Source organism: Pinus tabuliformis, chromosome 6 (genome assembly GCF_031772625.1).
Source record: "Pinus tabuliformis cultivar Carrire ecotype Pingquan chromosome 6, CPIR1, whole genome shotgun sequence".
Taxonomy (NCBI): domain Eukaryota; kingdom Viridiplantae; phylum Streptophyta; class Pinopsida; order Pinales; family Pinaceae; genus Pinus; species Pinus tabuliformis.
In genome coordinates, this window is record NC_142292.1 from 847,641,185 (window position 1) to 847,658,280 (window position 17,096).

The 17,096-nt window shown below is 38.1% G+C and overlaps 1 protein-coding gene across 1 annotated transcript; it reads right to left on the minus strand.

Annotated features, from left to right (window-relative positions):
* Positions 1 to 11,524: 11,524 nt before the first annotated feature.
* On the minus strand, positions 11,525 to 15,343 carry LOC149261533 (beta-glucosidase 13-like). Its single transcript, XM_089369595.1, has 13 exons — positions 15,194 to 15,343; positions 15,009 to 15,075; positions 14,864 to 14,922; positions 14,647 to 14,722; positions 14,475 to 14,555; positions 14,295 to 14,382; positions 13,957 to 14,209; positions 13,760 to 13,878; positions 12,571 to 12,791; positions 12,178 to 12,209; positions 11,984 to 12,086; positions 11,789 to 11,897; positions 11,525 to 11,693 (listed from the first exon to the last, which is right to left on the minus strand). The coding sequence occupies exons 1-13, from the start codon at positions 15,341 to 15,343 to the stop codon at positions 11,525 to 11,527; spliced, it is 1,527 nt and encodes a 508-aa protein (XP_089225721.1).
* Positions 15,344 to 17,096: the final 1,753 nt, after the last annotated feature.

The following is a 17,096-nucleotide window of genomic DNA, read 5'->3' on the forward strand; positions in this document are numbered from 1 at the left end:
TAAGATCTCTAAGAATCCTTTATTTCACAATCGATCCAAGCATATAGATATCTGGTATCACCATTTACGGGACTATGTGCAGAAGCAAATAATGTTGATACAATACATTCTGATATAGGAATAAGATGTTGACATATTGGCAAAGGCCTTGTCAAGAGGGAAGTTCGAGTTCCACAGGTGCAAGATAGGGGTGGTTGATAATCCCTTTCTTGTTGAGAGGGAGAGTTGAAAAATGCAGCAATAAATTTTCAATTTGATTTTGCCTTGATTAAATTGAGAAAATTTGAATTTCCACATCAGCAGACAACTTGGATGAAATTAACTGAGGTTAGATGGCTCTTGTCACTTATTTAGCTCAGTAAATTTGACTTGGAAGAGTTAGAGTTCAGTTGAGCATGTGTGATTGCTAATTTTTAGCAATCGAGGTCAATTATTTCAAATTTTTTTTAGTTAAACCAGTTCCAATTGTTGAAGGAACTAGTGGAAAGTCAGTTGTGTAGTGAGACTTCGATCTAACTCAATGATCATCCAGTTAACAGATCAATCAACCAAAAATAGCTAGTGAATGTAGAGAATTCGAGTTCCCCAACTGTGGTGGAGATTCTAAGGCAATGTAACGTTAGTTGTAGACTAGTCTTGAGTGTACAGGTGTTTCATGCAGTCTGATGATCAACCTTAGGAATTGTGCAATAATTTTGGAGGAATTTTCTAAATAATAGGGGCCTAATTTCTCAAGGAATCGTGCAAGGAAATAGGGGATCAAGCAGAGGCAAAAATTGACTAGGTATGGGTCAAAGCTTCTTAGTGAGAAAAGAGATAGGTTATTCACTTGTAGGTTGAGCTCAGATTGAGATAGCAATTGTAATACATCTCTATTCATCATATTAATGCAAGCAGACAAAGGGGGTTTTAGAAGATTGTTTTCCCCTAGAAATATACTATGTGCATGTATGTTATTTCTAATTTCATGTTTGTGATTGATGCTCTAAATTGTGAATTGAATTCTGCAGAGTAGTAGAGTAGGTTTGTGTCTTGTGATTTTGATTGAAATTTCACTACCAGTTGCAAATCTACACCATAATTTCGACAAATCATTAATGAAGAAGGTATTCTGTAAGGACGTTGAAAAGGGAACTTCATTATTGTTAGTAGCTCAAGCTTGCAGAATAGAGAACCAAGATGCAATCGAAGCAACCATTGTAGGCATGCTGGAAAATACCAAGGAGGTACTAAATTACCACAATAGTTTTCCATTTTTAGACATAGAATGCATTGATGAATCAAAACATGTTTCAAGTTACTAGCCCATATATATCTTTTCGTTTCTATTTCTAATTTGGTGGTATTTAAATTTCAACTTACAGACTTAGGCAAACATTACCGAAGTTCACTTCCTGCTTTTCAATCTTGTAGATAAGTGCACAACCCTTACATTGAATCTAAGGGAAATTGACATAGGGCTAGAAAAGGAGCACCGAAGCAGGTGATTCATTCTCAAGATTATCCATATGAAAACCTAATTATCTTGTATGGAAGACTAGTATGAACATCACTTGTTTATAAGTTTGAGTAATGGTGATCCGAATTGGATCCATAGAAAGACTGTCAAGAACCATGACTGAATCAAGTCGAACAAATCTCTAATGAAATCCAAAATAGTATCAAAAACACCCTGAACCAGTGGCCATGGTAGCCGACATGGAACGACGAGGAGGAGGCCACGCAGGAGGCCAAAGTAGCCCCTGGGAGCCCCGGAATGGAAAAAGGGCGAGGTTTTTGATGCGCGATTAGCGCTAATCACGCATCGCTAAGCGAACAGGGCCAAAATGGGAAAGCCCGAGCACCCGGTCGCGTGGGGGAACTGGAGGACCGCGGGCGGGAAAAGGTAAAAGCGCTAAAGTACAAAGGTGGGACCCGCGCTTTGGAAACCGGCGGTTTTGATCGGGGCGCCCTTGAACGGTAAGAGGTTTTGGATAGGAGCAGAGCGATTCCATACACCGATCGACGCGTGGCAGGTAGAGGTGAGAGAAAACCGCCATTGATCGCGCGCTATCGGTCGAGCAAGTCAACCGCGCGAAACGTGCGTATGGCATTGGATCTGGAGGGCCCAGATCGGACGGTTGAGATTACGCCCGATGGAAAGAAGCGGAATCAACAGGGAATTAAGCCACATTCTAAAGGGATTTGGAATCCGTTTGACTGCCACAGTGGAGGAAGAACGCATCCACAGCGTAACTGAAGAAACGAACTGATGAAGCATGCTGGCACCATTTAGAGGAGGACAAGTGGCCACTCCCTGAGTGTTCATGATGACGCCGAACGCAGGGAACTCCAAACACAGCTGCAGAAGGTGAATCAACACAGGCGGAAGAGGAACCGAACGGGAATAGGGGATCGAATGGCTAAAGCCATGAACAGAGATAGTAGAACTAGTTAGAGTTGATTTGGAATCAGAATTGAGAGGAGTCCAAGTGACCAAGAGAGACAGTGAATAGCGAACCCTGAGAGGAGGATTGAACACAGAGAACAGTAAAGCCAAGCAAAAGAGACAGAGGGCCGAGCTGACCATAGGCAACGTCAAGCACCAGAGAGCTTGAAGATTCAAGCCTTCCCATAGAGGAATCTGTCTGGACTAAGCATCACATTTGGCTCTTTCCACTGTAGACCAAGGGTCACAGAGTTGGTAGGAAGAAGAAGAGTTTGTGTACTCCGAGTGGCTTGGGGAATCCAAGAACCACCCTGCCAAGCAAAATTTGCTTCAGGAGAACTCATATTGAGTCCCTGTATTGTAATTTCTCTGCTGAAAGACACAATAAAACAAGGCCACCACTGAAGCTGGACCGGAGACGTAGCCCTGGAGAATAGGGTGAACTCCTTATTAAAACTATTTGTGTCTTTGTGTTGCTTACTGTATTTCTCTGCTGTCTTTCCATTTTATTTTTTGTGTATTGGCAATCTGATCGATCCGTTGTTTCAATAACACAGAACACACACACTAGCACATGAGTCTGTAATACCTTTAGTTTAATAAATCTTTAACTGATGGCACTCATAGGGTGAATATCAGATCAAGTGGTATCAGAGCATAAGGTTGTAAGGTTAGACAAGCTTGTGTTGGTATAGCTATGAATGCTCACAAGATCAAAGCTCAAATTAGGAGAAGGAGAGTTGGTGGAAACTAATCCTGAAATTGGGAGAGTCTATCCTCGAAAGACCATGTCAGAAGAAAGTTCTATGGGGCCAGACCCTCAATTCATAGAGAGTTTCCTAGCTATGAAGTCCATGGTTGAAGAAATGTACCGAGACTTTAGAAAGCAAAAGGTGGAAGATGCATCAGGCTCTAAGCAAGAGAAAGGAGAAGATGAGTCTCACTTCCATGACAACTCCAAAGGAAAAGGGAAAGAGGAAAACTTTCTCACACCTCCTAATAGCCCTGTACATAATAAGAAAGCATCTTTGATTAAGTTAGATGTTAAATTTGATTTGCCTATATATGATGGAGAGCCAAATGCCGAAAAATTGGACAATTGGATTAGACAAATTGATGTGTATTGCAGGGTACAGAACATAAACTCAGACAAGAGTAAGATTCAGCTGGCAAGCCTATGCCTAGGAGGCACTGCCTTGGTTTGGTGGGAAGGTAGAACCCAAGCTGATATGAAAAGCCATGGTAAGACCATCTCTGTCTGGAGTGACTTCGTTTCTGCAATCAGGAAACAGTTCTATCCATTGGCCTACATGCAGTAGGCCATGATGAGTTGGCAAACTCTTCGGCAGTTGAAGGGGCAAAGTGTACAAGGGTATACTCAAGAGTTCAGAAAGAGAGCATTGACGTTGGGTATCTCACTAGACTCACCAGAGACTCTTTTGAAGTACATTGGTGGTCTACACAACTACATGAGGCATACCATCCTCATGTTTAATCCCACTAGTATAGATGAGGTGTCTGTACAAGCTACTCATCTAGAGGCTAGAGGAAAGAATGGCAATCCAGAAGTTGGGGGACCATCCCAACCCACTGTAAGCAAGAGCAAGGAGAAAAGAAAATAGAAGTGGAAAGCAAGGAAGGCTAACACTGCACAGAAAGCCAAAGCTTCATGCACTCATTGTAAAAAGGAGGGGCATGATGATGAGCATTGTTGGATTCTGCATCCAGAGCTGAGACTTAAGAAGTCCGAGAGCAAGAAGAAGAAGACAGTTGCAGCTGTTCAGAGAGATTTGGGGTCAGACTCGGGCGATGAAACAACCGTAGCAGCCACAGGTATAAAAGGTAAGAATTCTGAAGCATCTACTAGTAATTCTGCTCAATCTGTTGTTGATGAAGAAAATGAGAGAAAAAGACATGAGCTTTTCCATATTCGAGTTATTTCCAAAAATCAAAAGATTGATACTTTGTTTGATAGTGGCTCTCAAGTAAATTTGATTTCTGAAGCAATTGTAAAGAAATTGGGATTAGCAACTACACCTCACAAGAAACCATACCCATTAGGATGGTTGAATGATAAAGCACAACTACAAGTGACTAGACAGTGCAAACTCAAGTTTTCTTTTGGGTCAGCATTTGTAGATGAGGTTGAGTTAGACATAATTCCTTTGGATATATGTGAAATTGTTTTAGGAAGTCCTTACTTGTACGATAGAAAGGGTATTTTCTATAGAGCTGAGAACAAGTATCTACTGGTTAAAGATGGAATCGAATACTTTGTAAGATCTCATAAGCTCAAGAATAACTATACTCTCATAAACTCAGGGCAGATGAAAAGAATGATTAATTCAAGCAAACAATTCTTACTGGTGGTTGTAAAGGAAAAGAAACCTGATAAAACCAATGTATTTGGGGGTTGTAATGATGAACAACAAGTTGATATAGAAAAGGTTGTTTCAGAGTATGATGTCTTGTTTCAAGAACCTAGAGGTCTGCCACCCAAAAAGGGAATAGTACATGATATTATTTTGCAGCAAGATGTTCCATTGCCTAACATTAGGATGTACAGGTTGTCTGCTTTAGAGAATGCTGAAATCAAGAAGCAGGTGTAGGAGTTGCTCAAGAAGGGCTTCATTAGGCCTAGCACATCACCATGTGGGTCACCAATCGTTTTGGTGAGAAAGAAAGATGGCTCGTGGAGAATGTGCATTGATTACCGAGCATTGAATAAGATAACAATCAAGAATCGTTATCCCCTTCCTCGCATAGATGATCTCTTAGATCAATTAAAAGAAGCTGTTTATTTCACCAAGTTGGATTTGCACAGTGGATACCATCAGGTCAGAGTTACAGAGCAAGATGCATGGAAGACTGCTTTCAAAACAAAGCAGGGATTGTATGAATGGCTAGTTATGCCTTTTGGCTTAACTAATGCTCCTACTACTTTCATGAGATTAATGAATGATGTACTCCGACCTTTTCTTGATGATTTTGTTATTATGTATCTGGATGACATTCTGATTTTTAGTAAAACGTGGGAAGAAAATTTAAAGCATGTTAAGAAGACATTAGATGTTTTGAAAAGAGAAAAACTTTATGTTAAACTCTCAAAATGTGAATTTGGCAAAACATCTCTAAACTACTTGGGTCACATAGTAGGGGGAGGTGAATTGAAAATAGATCCCTCTAAAGTGGCAGTCATTGTAAACTGGCCTAAACCCAGGTCTACTACAGAAGTGAGAAGCTTCTTAGGAGCAGCACAATATTGGAGGAAGTTCATCTCTAACTTCTCCACGATTGCAGCTCCCTTACATGCTTTAACAGGATTGAATAAGGTGTTTCAGTGGGGAGGCAAACATCAGAAAGCCTTCGACACCTTGAAAGAAAAAATAAGTACAACACCTGTACTAGCACTGCCAGATTTGCAAAGACCATTTGAGATCCAAACTGATGCCAGTGACTATGCCATGGGAGCAGTGTTGACACAGCATGGCAAACCCATATGTTATCATTCTGAGACTTTTAATCCTGCAGTAGTTAACTATCCTACTGCATTAGTTCAAAGTGTGAAAAAATGGAAACATTATTTAATGGGAAAAGAGATAGTGATGCATACTTATCATCAGCCACTTCAATATCTACACTCCCAAACTAAGTTGCAACAATCAAGACATTACAGGTGGATGGGTTTTCTACAACAGTTTCACTTAGTCATCAGATATAAAAAGGGCATACATAACAAGGTTGCAGACATGTTATCTAGACCCATTATAAATGCATCTACCATACTTAAGCATAATTCTGTACTACATGAAAGCTATATAGAACAATATGCTCAGGATATGGATTTTAAAGATGTATATGCAACTTTGAGTCAAGGCAAAAGATTAGAAGAATTGGACTATCATATAAAGGACCGACTCTTATACCATTGTGGGAAACTTTGCATTCCACAAACTGAGAGGATAAAGATAATTAGGGAAGCACACACTTCTCTGATATTAGGTCACTTTGGGGTAAGCAAAACAGTTGCACAACTGCAAAGATTCTGCTATTGGCCGAAAATGAATGAGACAATTTCTAGATATGTAAGAGGGTGTGCCATGTGTGCTAAAAGCAAGCCCAGCAATAGAAAACTAGGCTTGTACACTCCATTGCCAGTCCCTTCTCACCCTTGGGAAAGTGTTTCCATGGATTTTGTAGGAGGACTGCCTAAATCTAGGAAAGGTCATGATTATCTATACGTTGTTGTGGATAGGTTCAGCAAAATGTGCATTTTGATACCTTGTAGTAAACAGGTCACAGCTGAACAGACTACAAAATTGTTCTTTGAACATGTATGGGTTCATTTCGGATTACCCACTTCCATTATATCTGATCGAGACACCTGATTTGTGGGGAAGTTTTGGTCTAGTCTATGGGAACTGATGGACACCAAGTTAAAGAAAAGCACAACTTTTCATCCACAAACAGATGGCCAGATAGAAGTAGTAAACAGGACTGTGATCCAGTTACTGAGAGGTTATTGCAGTAAACATCCTAAGCTCTGGGATGAACACTTGTGTTATGTGCAGCATGCTTACAACAGAGCCAAACACTCTTCTACACAGAGATCTCCTTTTGAGACCTGCTTTGGTTTCACACCAAGGTCTCCTTTGGATTTTGTCTTTGGTAAAGATACCATGGTTGATGGGCACAGTGATGTGGATAAGGCAACCAGGTTCATTGAATAGATCCAGGAGATCCATCAGGCAGTACAGGAACAGCTGGAAAAGAGCCAGGCCAAGTATAAGGCTAGGCATGATAAGCATCAGATGGAGCATAGTTTTCAAGTTGGAGACCAAGTCTGGCTGTATATCAGCAAGGACAAGATGCAAGGTGAAGGTAAAAAGCTAAAGCCTATCAGGTATGGACCTTTCAGGATACTTGAGAAGATTGGTGAAAATGCGTTTCGCCTTGATCTACTAGCTTACATGCACATCTACTCAGTCGTAAATGCGGATTGTTTGAGATTGTTTGAACCTTCAATGATTGAGGACCCTGAAGAGCAAAGTCAATTTCCTTCTATTGATGACCTGCTACCTGAATACCTCAATGAGTTGCAGGAAGACACAGTGCTGGACAAGAAGGTGAGGACAACGCGCAGGGGAGAAGTTGAGTACCTCAGGATTGGGCTCAAAGGTTCAAAGTCGAGCAGCGCAAAGTGGATTGAGATTGGACAAGTGAAGAAACAATATCCTCACTTAGTCGATGCTTGAAAACCAACTTTTGGTGGTCCAAAAGATTTTTCAGTAGGGAGGCCGTGATCCGAATTGGATCCATAGAAAGACTGTCAAGAACCATGACTGAATCAGGTCGAACAAATCTCTAATGAAATCCAAAACAGTATCAAAAACACCCTGAACCAGTGGCCATGGCAGCCGACGTGGAACGATGAGGACCTCGGTCAAAGTGCGTTGACCGAGGCCCATGGAGACCACGCAGGAGGCCAAAGTAGCCCCTGGGAGCCCCGGAATGGAAAAAGGGCGAGGTTTTTGATGCGCCTAATCGCACATCACTAAGCGAACAGGGCCAAAATGGGAAAGCCCAAGCACCCGGTCACATGGGGGAACCGGAGGACCACGAGCGGGAAAAGGTAAAAGCGCTAAAGTACAAAGGCGGGACCTGCACTCTGGAAACTGGCAGTTTTGATCGGGGTGCCCTTGAACGGTAAGAGGTTTTGGATAGGAGCAGAGCGATTCCATACACCGATCGACGCGTGGCAGGCAGAGGTGAGAGAAAACCGCCATTGATCGCGCGCTATCGGTCGAGCAAGTCAACCGCGCGAAACGTGCGTATGGCGTCGGATCTGGAGGGCCCAGATCGGACGGTTGAGATTGCGCTCGATGGAAAGAAGCAGAATCAACAGGGAATTAAGTCGTGTTCTAAAGGGATTTGGAATTCGTTTGACCGCCACGGTGGAGGAAGAATGCATCCACAGTGTAACTGAAGAAACGAATCGATGAAGCATGCTGGCACCATTTAGAGGAGGACAAGTGGCCACTCCCTGAGCGTTCATGATGACGTCGAATGCAAGGAACTCCAAGCGTAGCTGCAGAAGGTGAATAGACACAGGCGGAAGAGGAACCGAACAGGCATAGGGGATCGAATGGCTAAAGCCATGAACAGAGACAGTCGAACTAGTTAGAGTTGATTTGGAATCAGAATTGAGAGGAGTCCAAGCGACCAAGAGAGACAGTGAACAGCGAACCCTGAGAGGAGGATTGAACACAAAGAACAGTAAAGCGAAGCAGAAGAGACAGAGGGCCGAGCTAACCACAGGTAGCGTCGAGCACCAGAGAGCTTGAAGATTCAAGCCTTCCCATAGAGGAATCTGTTCGGACTAAGCATCACATTTGGCTCTTTCCACTGTAGACCAAGGGTCACAGAGCTGGTAGGAAGAAGAAGAGTCAGTGTACTCCAAGTGGCTTGGGGAATCCAAGAACCACTCTGCCAAGCAAAATCTACTTCAGGAGAATTCATATTGAGTCCCTGTATTGTAATTTCTTTGCTGAAAGACACAATAAAACAAGGCCACCACTGAAGCTGGACCAGAGACGTAGCCCTGGAGAATAGGGTGAACTCCTTATTAAAACTGTTTGTGTCTTTGTGTTGCTTACTGTATTTCTCTATTGTCTTTCCATTTTATTTTCTGTGTATTGGCAATCTGATCGATCTGTTGTTTCAATAACACAGAACACACACACCAGCACATGAGTCTGTAATACCTTTAGTTTAATAAATCTTTAACTGATGGCACTCATAGGGTGAATATCAGATCAAGTGGTTAGTTAAGATTATCTTAATCCTAGATCTCTTGAGTAAGAAGAGGGTTTAAAAACAATTGAAATGTAAATTCTAGATGTTTAAATATTTTGGAGTTGAGGTAGATTTATCTAGGTTATAGATGTAAGTGAAATGTGCATAACTTCTCAATAATGGACCAAAAACTTATTTGTAATAGCTTTTCTATATACAATATCGGACTAAAAATTACTTGTAATCATTTTGGTATTTAGAAAGAACATATTGTACTTCCATTAGATATTGATCTTGATATATTTGTGAGTGTTTTGGCTCCTAACTCTCTATGCCATAGATCCTTGCATTTTTCTACTTCACTGCAGATTTGAGAAATAAGGTACACTCGATGCTTGATAAGTTTGCAGCCCATGGACTTCGATCTGTGGATGTGGCAAACCAGGTATGCTATTCAATTAATAAAATTCACAACCATAGACTTGGTTTTAAGTTTTCCTGTGTTCATTTGATCAATACAAACTACTGTTAACAAAATCATTAAACCTCCTAAACCATCGGAGCAAGTGACAAAGAAGAGAAAGGACAGCCTGGGAGGTTTTTAGTAGTTTGTTGATTTGTTGTCTTTATTTGACCCACCTTGTGATGATAGTGCATAAACCATTCACTGGGCTCTCAACCTTAGTGTTAATATTGATATTATACCTACCCTGGGACTTGGGTTGACAAATAAGTGTTGTGAAATTTAGCCCACTAAATGACCTGAAAGTTAGTACCATTTACAAATTTTTCCTTTTCTCCGAAATTCTTCATGTAACAATAGGTAACACAATTTTTTTTCACTAATATGATAGTACATTTTGGCTTGTTGATTTTAATGTTTTATGATCGAGATAACCGATTTATTTAAAGGGTGCTAGCTTAATGGAAGAGTGCCTACCTAGCAAGGAGGAGGTTGGTGATTAGATTCTATCATACCCTAACGTGAATTAGTTACAAAAGAAACAAAAGGATTCACATTTTATATTTCTTCTTAAAGAATTTTTTTATTGTCTCTAGAGAGACAATAACTTGAATTAAATACATATTGTCTCTGTAGAGACATTAACTGGGATTTAAGACATTGTCTCTATAGAGACAATATGTCTTCAATCATATCTGTAGTCTCTTGAGAGACTAAATGAATTGTCTCAAATAGTAATGCTTATGTTCTATATTGTCTTTATAGAGATAATTTTTTAAGATAATAATTTGAGGCATTAGCTTAAAGAAAATATTTAAGACAACTTACAGTTTTTTTTTTGTCTCAAATTAATATAATTTACTCAGAAATTATCTTAAGTATGGTCTTAAAAGCCTCTTCTATGTACTAATGTGTGCAATGTCACTCAAACAATCTAGATATCTATGAATTTGTGAATAGCCACCCAACAATGACCATAGAGTTTAACATCTAAAAGCTTAGACAAAGATGGTTTATTTTGATGTTTCTTCTGCCATACATTAATTTTCAATTTAGTTCCAAGACCCATTTTTTTAGACAGACTTTATAAACAAACCTTATCAAAACTTTACAATATATAGTTTCTACTAAAACTATAATTTATTTTTCTATTTTAAAAACGAAAAACATTAACCATGATATTAATTTGAAATCATGATTATAATGATAAACCAACACACATTTACAAATAACTACTTTTAAAAACAAACCATAAACCATTTAAGATAGACTTTTTTCATCTTAAAAACAAAAAAACAGTAACCATAACAATAATTTTAAATGATAATTACAGTGATGAACCAACCAACATTTACAACTTGAGTTGTGTGAGGAGGTGAAGGAATTGTTTGGATGGTTAACAGTGTCCCAAAAAAATTTCAAAAAATCTTGTAAATGCAGTGTTTGAATTATGTTTTTGATTGTGGAAATAGATTTACCACCATCAAAAACTTTTTAGGCACCTAAAATTATGAATTTTGACTGCTTTTACTTTGATTTATACAAATCAATCCCTGCTAAATTTTTTCAAAATATAATCAAAATTTCCATAACTTTCAAGGAAAAAAACATAATTTGTAAACAACTATTCCGGAAGATAAACCATGAAGCATTTAGGATAGACTTTTTCAACCTTCAAAAACAAAAGATAATTTTAAATAAAACTTAAGATGCCAATTGGGCAGAAAAATATGCTTGTCAGTTTAACATTCAAAGACAAAAGATATGCCCAGCTTTGTCAACATACACAGGCATGCATTTAATTATTTGTTTAGTCCAAATTTAAAGCACAAAGTATTTTAAATCTTGAGGAAGTGTTTAAACCAATATGCAGATGCCCTCGCATATCGCTTTAAATTGTGCTTGTAATCCACATAATGTAAACCAAATCGAACATTATATCCATTAAACCATTCGAAATTGTCCAGCAGCGACCACAGAATATAACCTCGGACATCAGCGCCGTCCCTGTCATTTATTTTATGACATTGCAAAGTAGCAGAGCCACGTCAATAACCATTCTCAAATAATAACACCTAAATCTTATGTTGAACGCAACGCACCTTATGGCCTCCAGTAAGTTTGATAGATGTTCATAATGGTACTTCACTCGATTCGAATCATTTAACGCCTTTTCCAGTGGGGTTGTGCCGCTGTCAAAACCCGCATATCCTGTTGAAACCCATACGTGTTTTGAATTACCATGAAATTCATAGCTCTTTATAAAATTGTTATTCAATGATTGAAGGTTCACCCACCATTCTCTGTGATGTAAATGGGAGGGTTGTTATAACGATGCTTCGTATAATTTATTACATCCTTTATTCCGTCGGGATAAGATCTAAATAAGCTCACACCTTCCTGCAAACGGATATTCATGTCTACATATAATTTAATTTAATAAAATTTATAGTCAAATTAAAATATATATATATATAAACCATATACTTACGGTCGATCCAATGAAATGTCCATTTACTTCATCTGAACCACCAACAATTATGTTAACGTCAAAATTTATACAATACATAATAAATACGGCAATCCACGAGAAAGTTTGAGTACCAAAACATATTCGATATTAATTAATTGATATTTGTTTGAAATTGACTAAATTCTGAAATGTTCAGAAAAATTGATTAATATAAATAGTGAAACAGTTGATTTTAGTTAACATACCCAATTGTAAATTTTCAAAATATTTACAGCAATGAAATCGAATAATCTACTTTATTTCATTTTTATCTCTTGCATTTCCAAATATTCCTAAATCTACAATGAAAATAATAATTTTGCAGCAAATGGAGATTAGAATAGTTATTTCCTGAGTACAGATGCCACTTACATGTTACATTAGCGCGGGCATCCAGAATATAGTCAGTGTGCAGTGGATTTGGTGGAATTGGATTGTTGACCGCATACTGTGTTGAATAGTAATTATAACCAAGAAAGTCAAATGAGCCTCTTGAATCTTTCGCGTCTTCACGGCTAAATCGGGGTAAACGTGCTCCCACCAGCCTTCTCATAGAGTCAGGGTATTTCCCGGACGTCAAGGGATCTAAAAACCTGTAATGTGAAAAAACACTTTAGAACTTAAAACAGATTAATCAAATCGAGTTTATAGAATCAATCAATGATTATTATGTCCAGATAGACTTTTTCTTTATATTATAAATTTTAAAATATTAATTATTAATTAAAATTCTAATTAATAATAACTAAATCGAATTTTAAAATATTAATTATTAATTAAAATTCTAATTAATAATAACTAAATCGAATTTTAAATCAAATTTAACAGAAGGCAAAAAAGAAAATCAACAATTTAACTTATAAATCAATTTCAAATACCAAAACTCTAAACAAAAATTAATAACAAAACTCTAAACAAAAATTAATAATAAGATTTATTTTCATATTGCTGGTATACTCTACATTACAGGCCTATAGGTGAAGCTTCATAAATAACTTCTACTAGCTAGCTTTAAGCAGAATCCTCGTAACTCTGACTCTTATACGCTTCTAAATGTTTAATAAAAACTGACCATTTGTCTATTTGTCTAATGATTTAAATATGTCAGTAACTTTTTTTTATTATTTATTATTTATTTTAGTTGTTTTTAGTGTGATTTTTTAAAAAAATTTTCAGGTAAGTTTTTCTGGTTTACCTTTTATAAAATTTGACAAGAATTTATTGAAAGCACAAACTTGATGGGTAACCCTGGTACATTATAAAAGCTTTAGAGGCTTTTTAGAGTGCTGAATCCATATATACAATAAAAAAAAGCAGTTTAAATAACATAAATCAAGATTTCACCTCAAATTTTTCCATCAAATTATCATAACTCGTTATTTATCAAATTATCATAACTCGTTATTTATCTCTCCCCTATTGGGAAATCAAACTATCTTTGGAGAGCTTGTTAATCAACCAAAGACAATGAGAAGAATACGGAACCATTAGTTCATTACAATCGGAAGACATAAAATCTATACTAATGCGGAAGACAAATTCATACAGATATTGTGCATACCACCCTATTGTGAAGTCAAGTGCTCTTTGGGTAGCCTGTTGATCAACCAAAGACTTCTTTGAATACGGCATTATCCAGGGCATTACAAGCGCAATGCCGATGGAACCTCTCTGCTTCGCCTGCATTTTATTTTCAAATAGATATTCAAAGTGGTATATATTCAGTCTAAATATCTAAAACAGATCATAATCCCTCACCTGGTATTTGGTCCGATATATTTTTACGGCGGCGCTATGTGCAAGAAGCAAATTATGCCCTACAGTGTAGCGCTCCGTTGCAGAATCTCCGGCTGTACAGTTTCCAAATGGATGTGAACAGCGGCCGGGTGCGAGAAACCCTAAATCGTAGCCATATACTGAGAAGACAAATGGCTCGTTTATAGTTAGCCAATACTTCACACGGTCTCCAAAAGCTCGAAAACATTCTTCTGCGAAGAAGCCAAAGTCGTCCCTGAAAGAGTGATCAATATACATCAGAAGCAAATGTCTCGATATTTCAGAAGAATTTACAACAAAATTATGAGAGTGAATCTTACACTACTCTTTTGCTACGGAATCCCCCATACTCATCCTCCAGAGCTTGTGGCAAGTCCCAGTGAAACAGTGTAACAAAAGGCTGTATACCTGCATCAAAACTCAAATCCATGTATAAATGGCCATGTAGTTATATACATCAAACTATTCACATGGGTAGCTAACATTTGTTTTTCATATACCATTTTTGAGCATCTCGTTGATGAGATTATTGTAATAGGCAATTCCCTCTTCATTGACTCCTCCGTGTCTGGGAGAGCCCTCTGTAAATTTTAAAGAATAAATGAGAGCGGCCATTTACAATCCATTGTAGTGTTATAGGTAAACATATCACTGTTCCTTAATTCAACGTACTGGGAAATATGCGTGGCCATGAAATAGAAAAGCGATACACGTCCATTCCCATGTATTTAAGAAGCTGAACATCTTCCTGCATGAAATTGCAAATAAATCCATTCCATAAACTTCGTTTATGTTTATAACATTTCTGAAATATTCTGAAATATAAAATCAATTACGCTCAGGTTCTGAAATAAAATGCTTCAACTCTTCAATTAATTTTAATTTGTACCTTATAGCGGTGGTATTGATCTACTGCAACATCCCCATTCTTTCCATCCGCAATTTTACCTGCATTAACGTTCAATAACAACCAATAAATACATAATACATGCCACCAAATTAAATTACCCACCTCGTGGTATGCACTAATTAACCTGGAATGTGGGAGAATGTGTCCCAAATGCTGGGGCCTTTCCCACCCTCATGCGCAGCTCCTTCCACCTGTTACACAATTAGAATTTGCAAGTTCAGAATATTACCAGTGAAACAAAAAAACCAGAGGGTTACTTAATCTATTAATGAATGAATTAGTGGAAGGGGCTAATGATAAAAGTGGAACCTGATATGCAGATGTAGCGGCACCAAATTTGAAACCATTTGGGAAACTGCTTCTTCCTAGTTTTGGTGAAGCTTCTGCAACTCCAATGATCATTAGAAAGATTGAAATCAAACAGATGCAGGGCGCCCTTAGACCTTGAATTTTAGCCATTTTGCCTTAGCTGAATTGCGAATCGTGTGAGGATCAGTTTATAGATCCGCGGGAGGCAACTTTTTTAATAACAAAACATATTTATAATAATCCCGTAACCCGCATTGGCCTAGAAACATAGCTGTCCACGTCCACATCCGCACAACGAGCATGACTTTAATAACTTCACACGTGAAATTCTACCATTCCCCTATTTTATTTGCTTCACTTCCAAATTCCAATTTAGGATAGTCGAACTTTACTGAGAAGCACGTGATCTCCTCATGAGTCGCTTCAGGTAATTTAGGATAGTCGAACTTTACTGATAAGCACGTGATCTCCTCATGAGTCGCTCCTACCTGAAGGTCAACGGATTTAGAAAAAGCAACTAGCTCCGACATCTGCGTTTTCATATTTATTTTTACCAACACAATCGCATGTCGTTGATATATGCGAACACTTTTTAAAATTAGGGAATCTATTATAATCATTTCTTTATAAATTATTGCTTTTATAAATTCCTTATATTATTTTTATAAATTTTCATATATGATTTTATTTAATATTTAATAATTTGTATGATAGTTTTTAATGGTATTTTATAAACATAAAAAATAAATATTTTTCCATATAACATTATTGGTTATTTGATAATTTGTATGGAAATTTTGTTATTATATTTAGGTAAATAACAAAAAGTAAATATAAATTTAGATTTGAAATTATTAATTATAAATTTACCAAAAGTTGAGAGGAATCAAATTTCTTTACCAAAAAACACTTTATATATATATATTCATTTTGTTTTATATAATATATATGTTAGTTCCAAAATTGTACTATCTCTCGAGAAATTTTCCTAAGAAGTTCTCAAGGCCAAATGGAGCTCATGAGCATCATGGATTTCAATGCCACGCTGCTACATGAACAAGATTCTAGGTTTTAATGTTCCATGTTTTGAAGGACCAAAGGGCAAAGCTCTACCAGGTGGGCGCCAACAGGTGGGCACCTGAGGCACCAATAAGTGGGCATTGTTACCCACCACCTGTGGATAATGTATATAGAAGAAAAAAATTCTCCTATATAGTCCTCAACCTGTACATAGCAACCCCTTGTAGCCACGAGATAGCTCGACATGTCATCATCTCCGCCACTTGAGCCAGCCATGTGGTCCCCTGCCCACTTGTTATGTTGGAATGTTTGAAGGCGAGCCTCCCAACCCCAAAGGTATGGCTTTCATTGGTGTAGTTAAGTGATTTTCCTTACTTGTCATGGGCACTTTTGGGCATGGATTGGTGGGGGGATTCGTCAGAAAGAGTGTGCTAGATTTGTACTCTAGTCTCCACTACCCAATTTTGCGGTTAGCCTTGTGTCCTAGTCTCGTGGGATCTCCTTTACTGACCATTAGTTTTAGGGTTGACACTACATGGGAGACCCTAATTTTGGTTGTGTGGTCTCGCTTCCCGATACCACATACATCACCCCCCTTCCACTAATTTTAGCCCCATTCATCTCTTTACCCTTTCGGGTCCACATAGGGTTAACCTCCCCGTCCCCTTGTCCACACCTTAGGTCAGGCCTAGAACAAAGCCCTAGAGGTTAATGCAGCTAAAAAGAAAAGAAAAATGCATAATTTGGCTACTCTCAATAGGAAATGTACTGCAAGATGCAAAAGATGGTTGACACATACAAAATTTGTGTATTGGAAAATGTCAAACGTGAGCTCTACCGCTTATCCATGGCCATCACCCTAGTTCCTATGGGCTCTAAATGA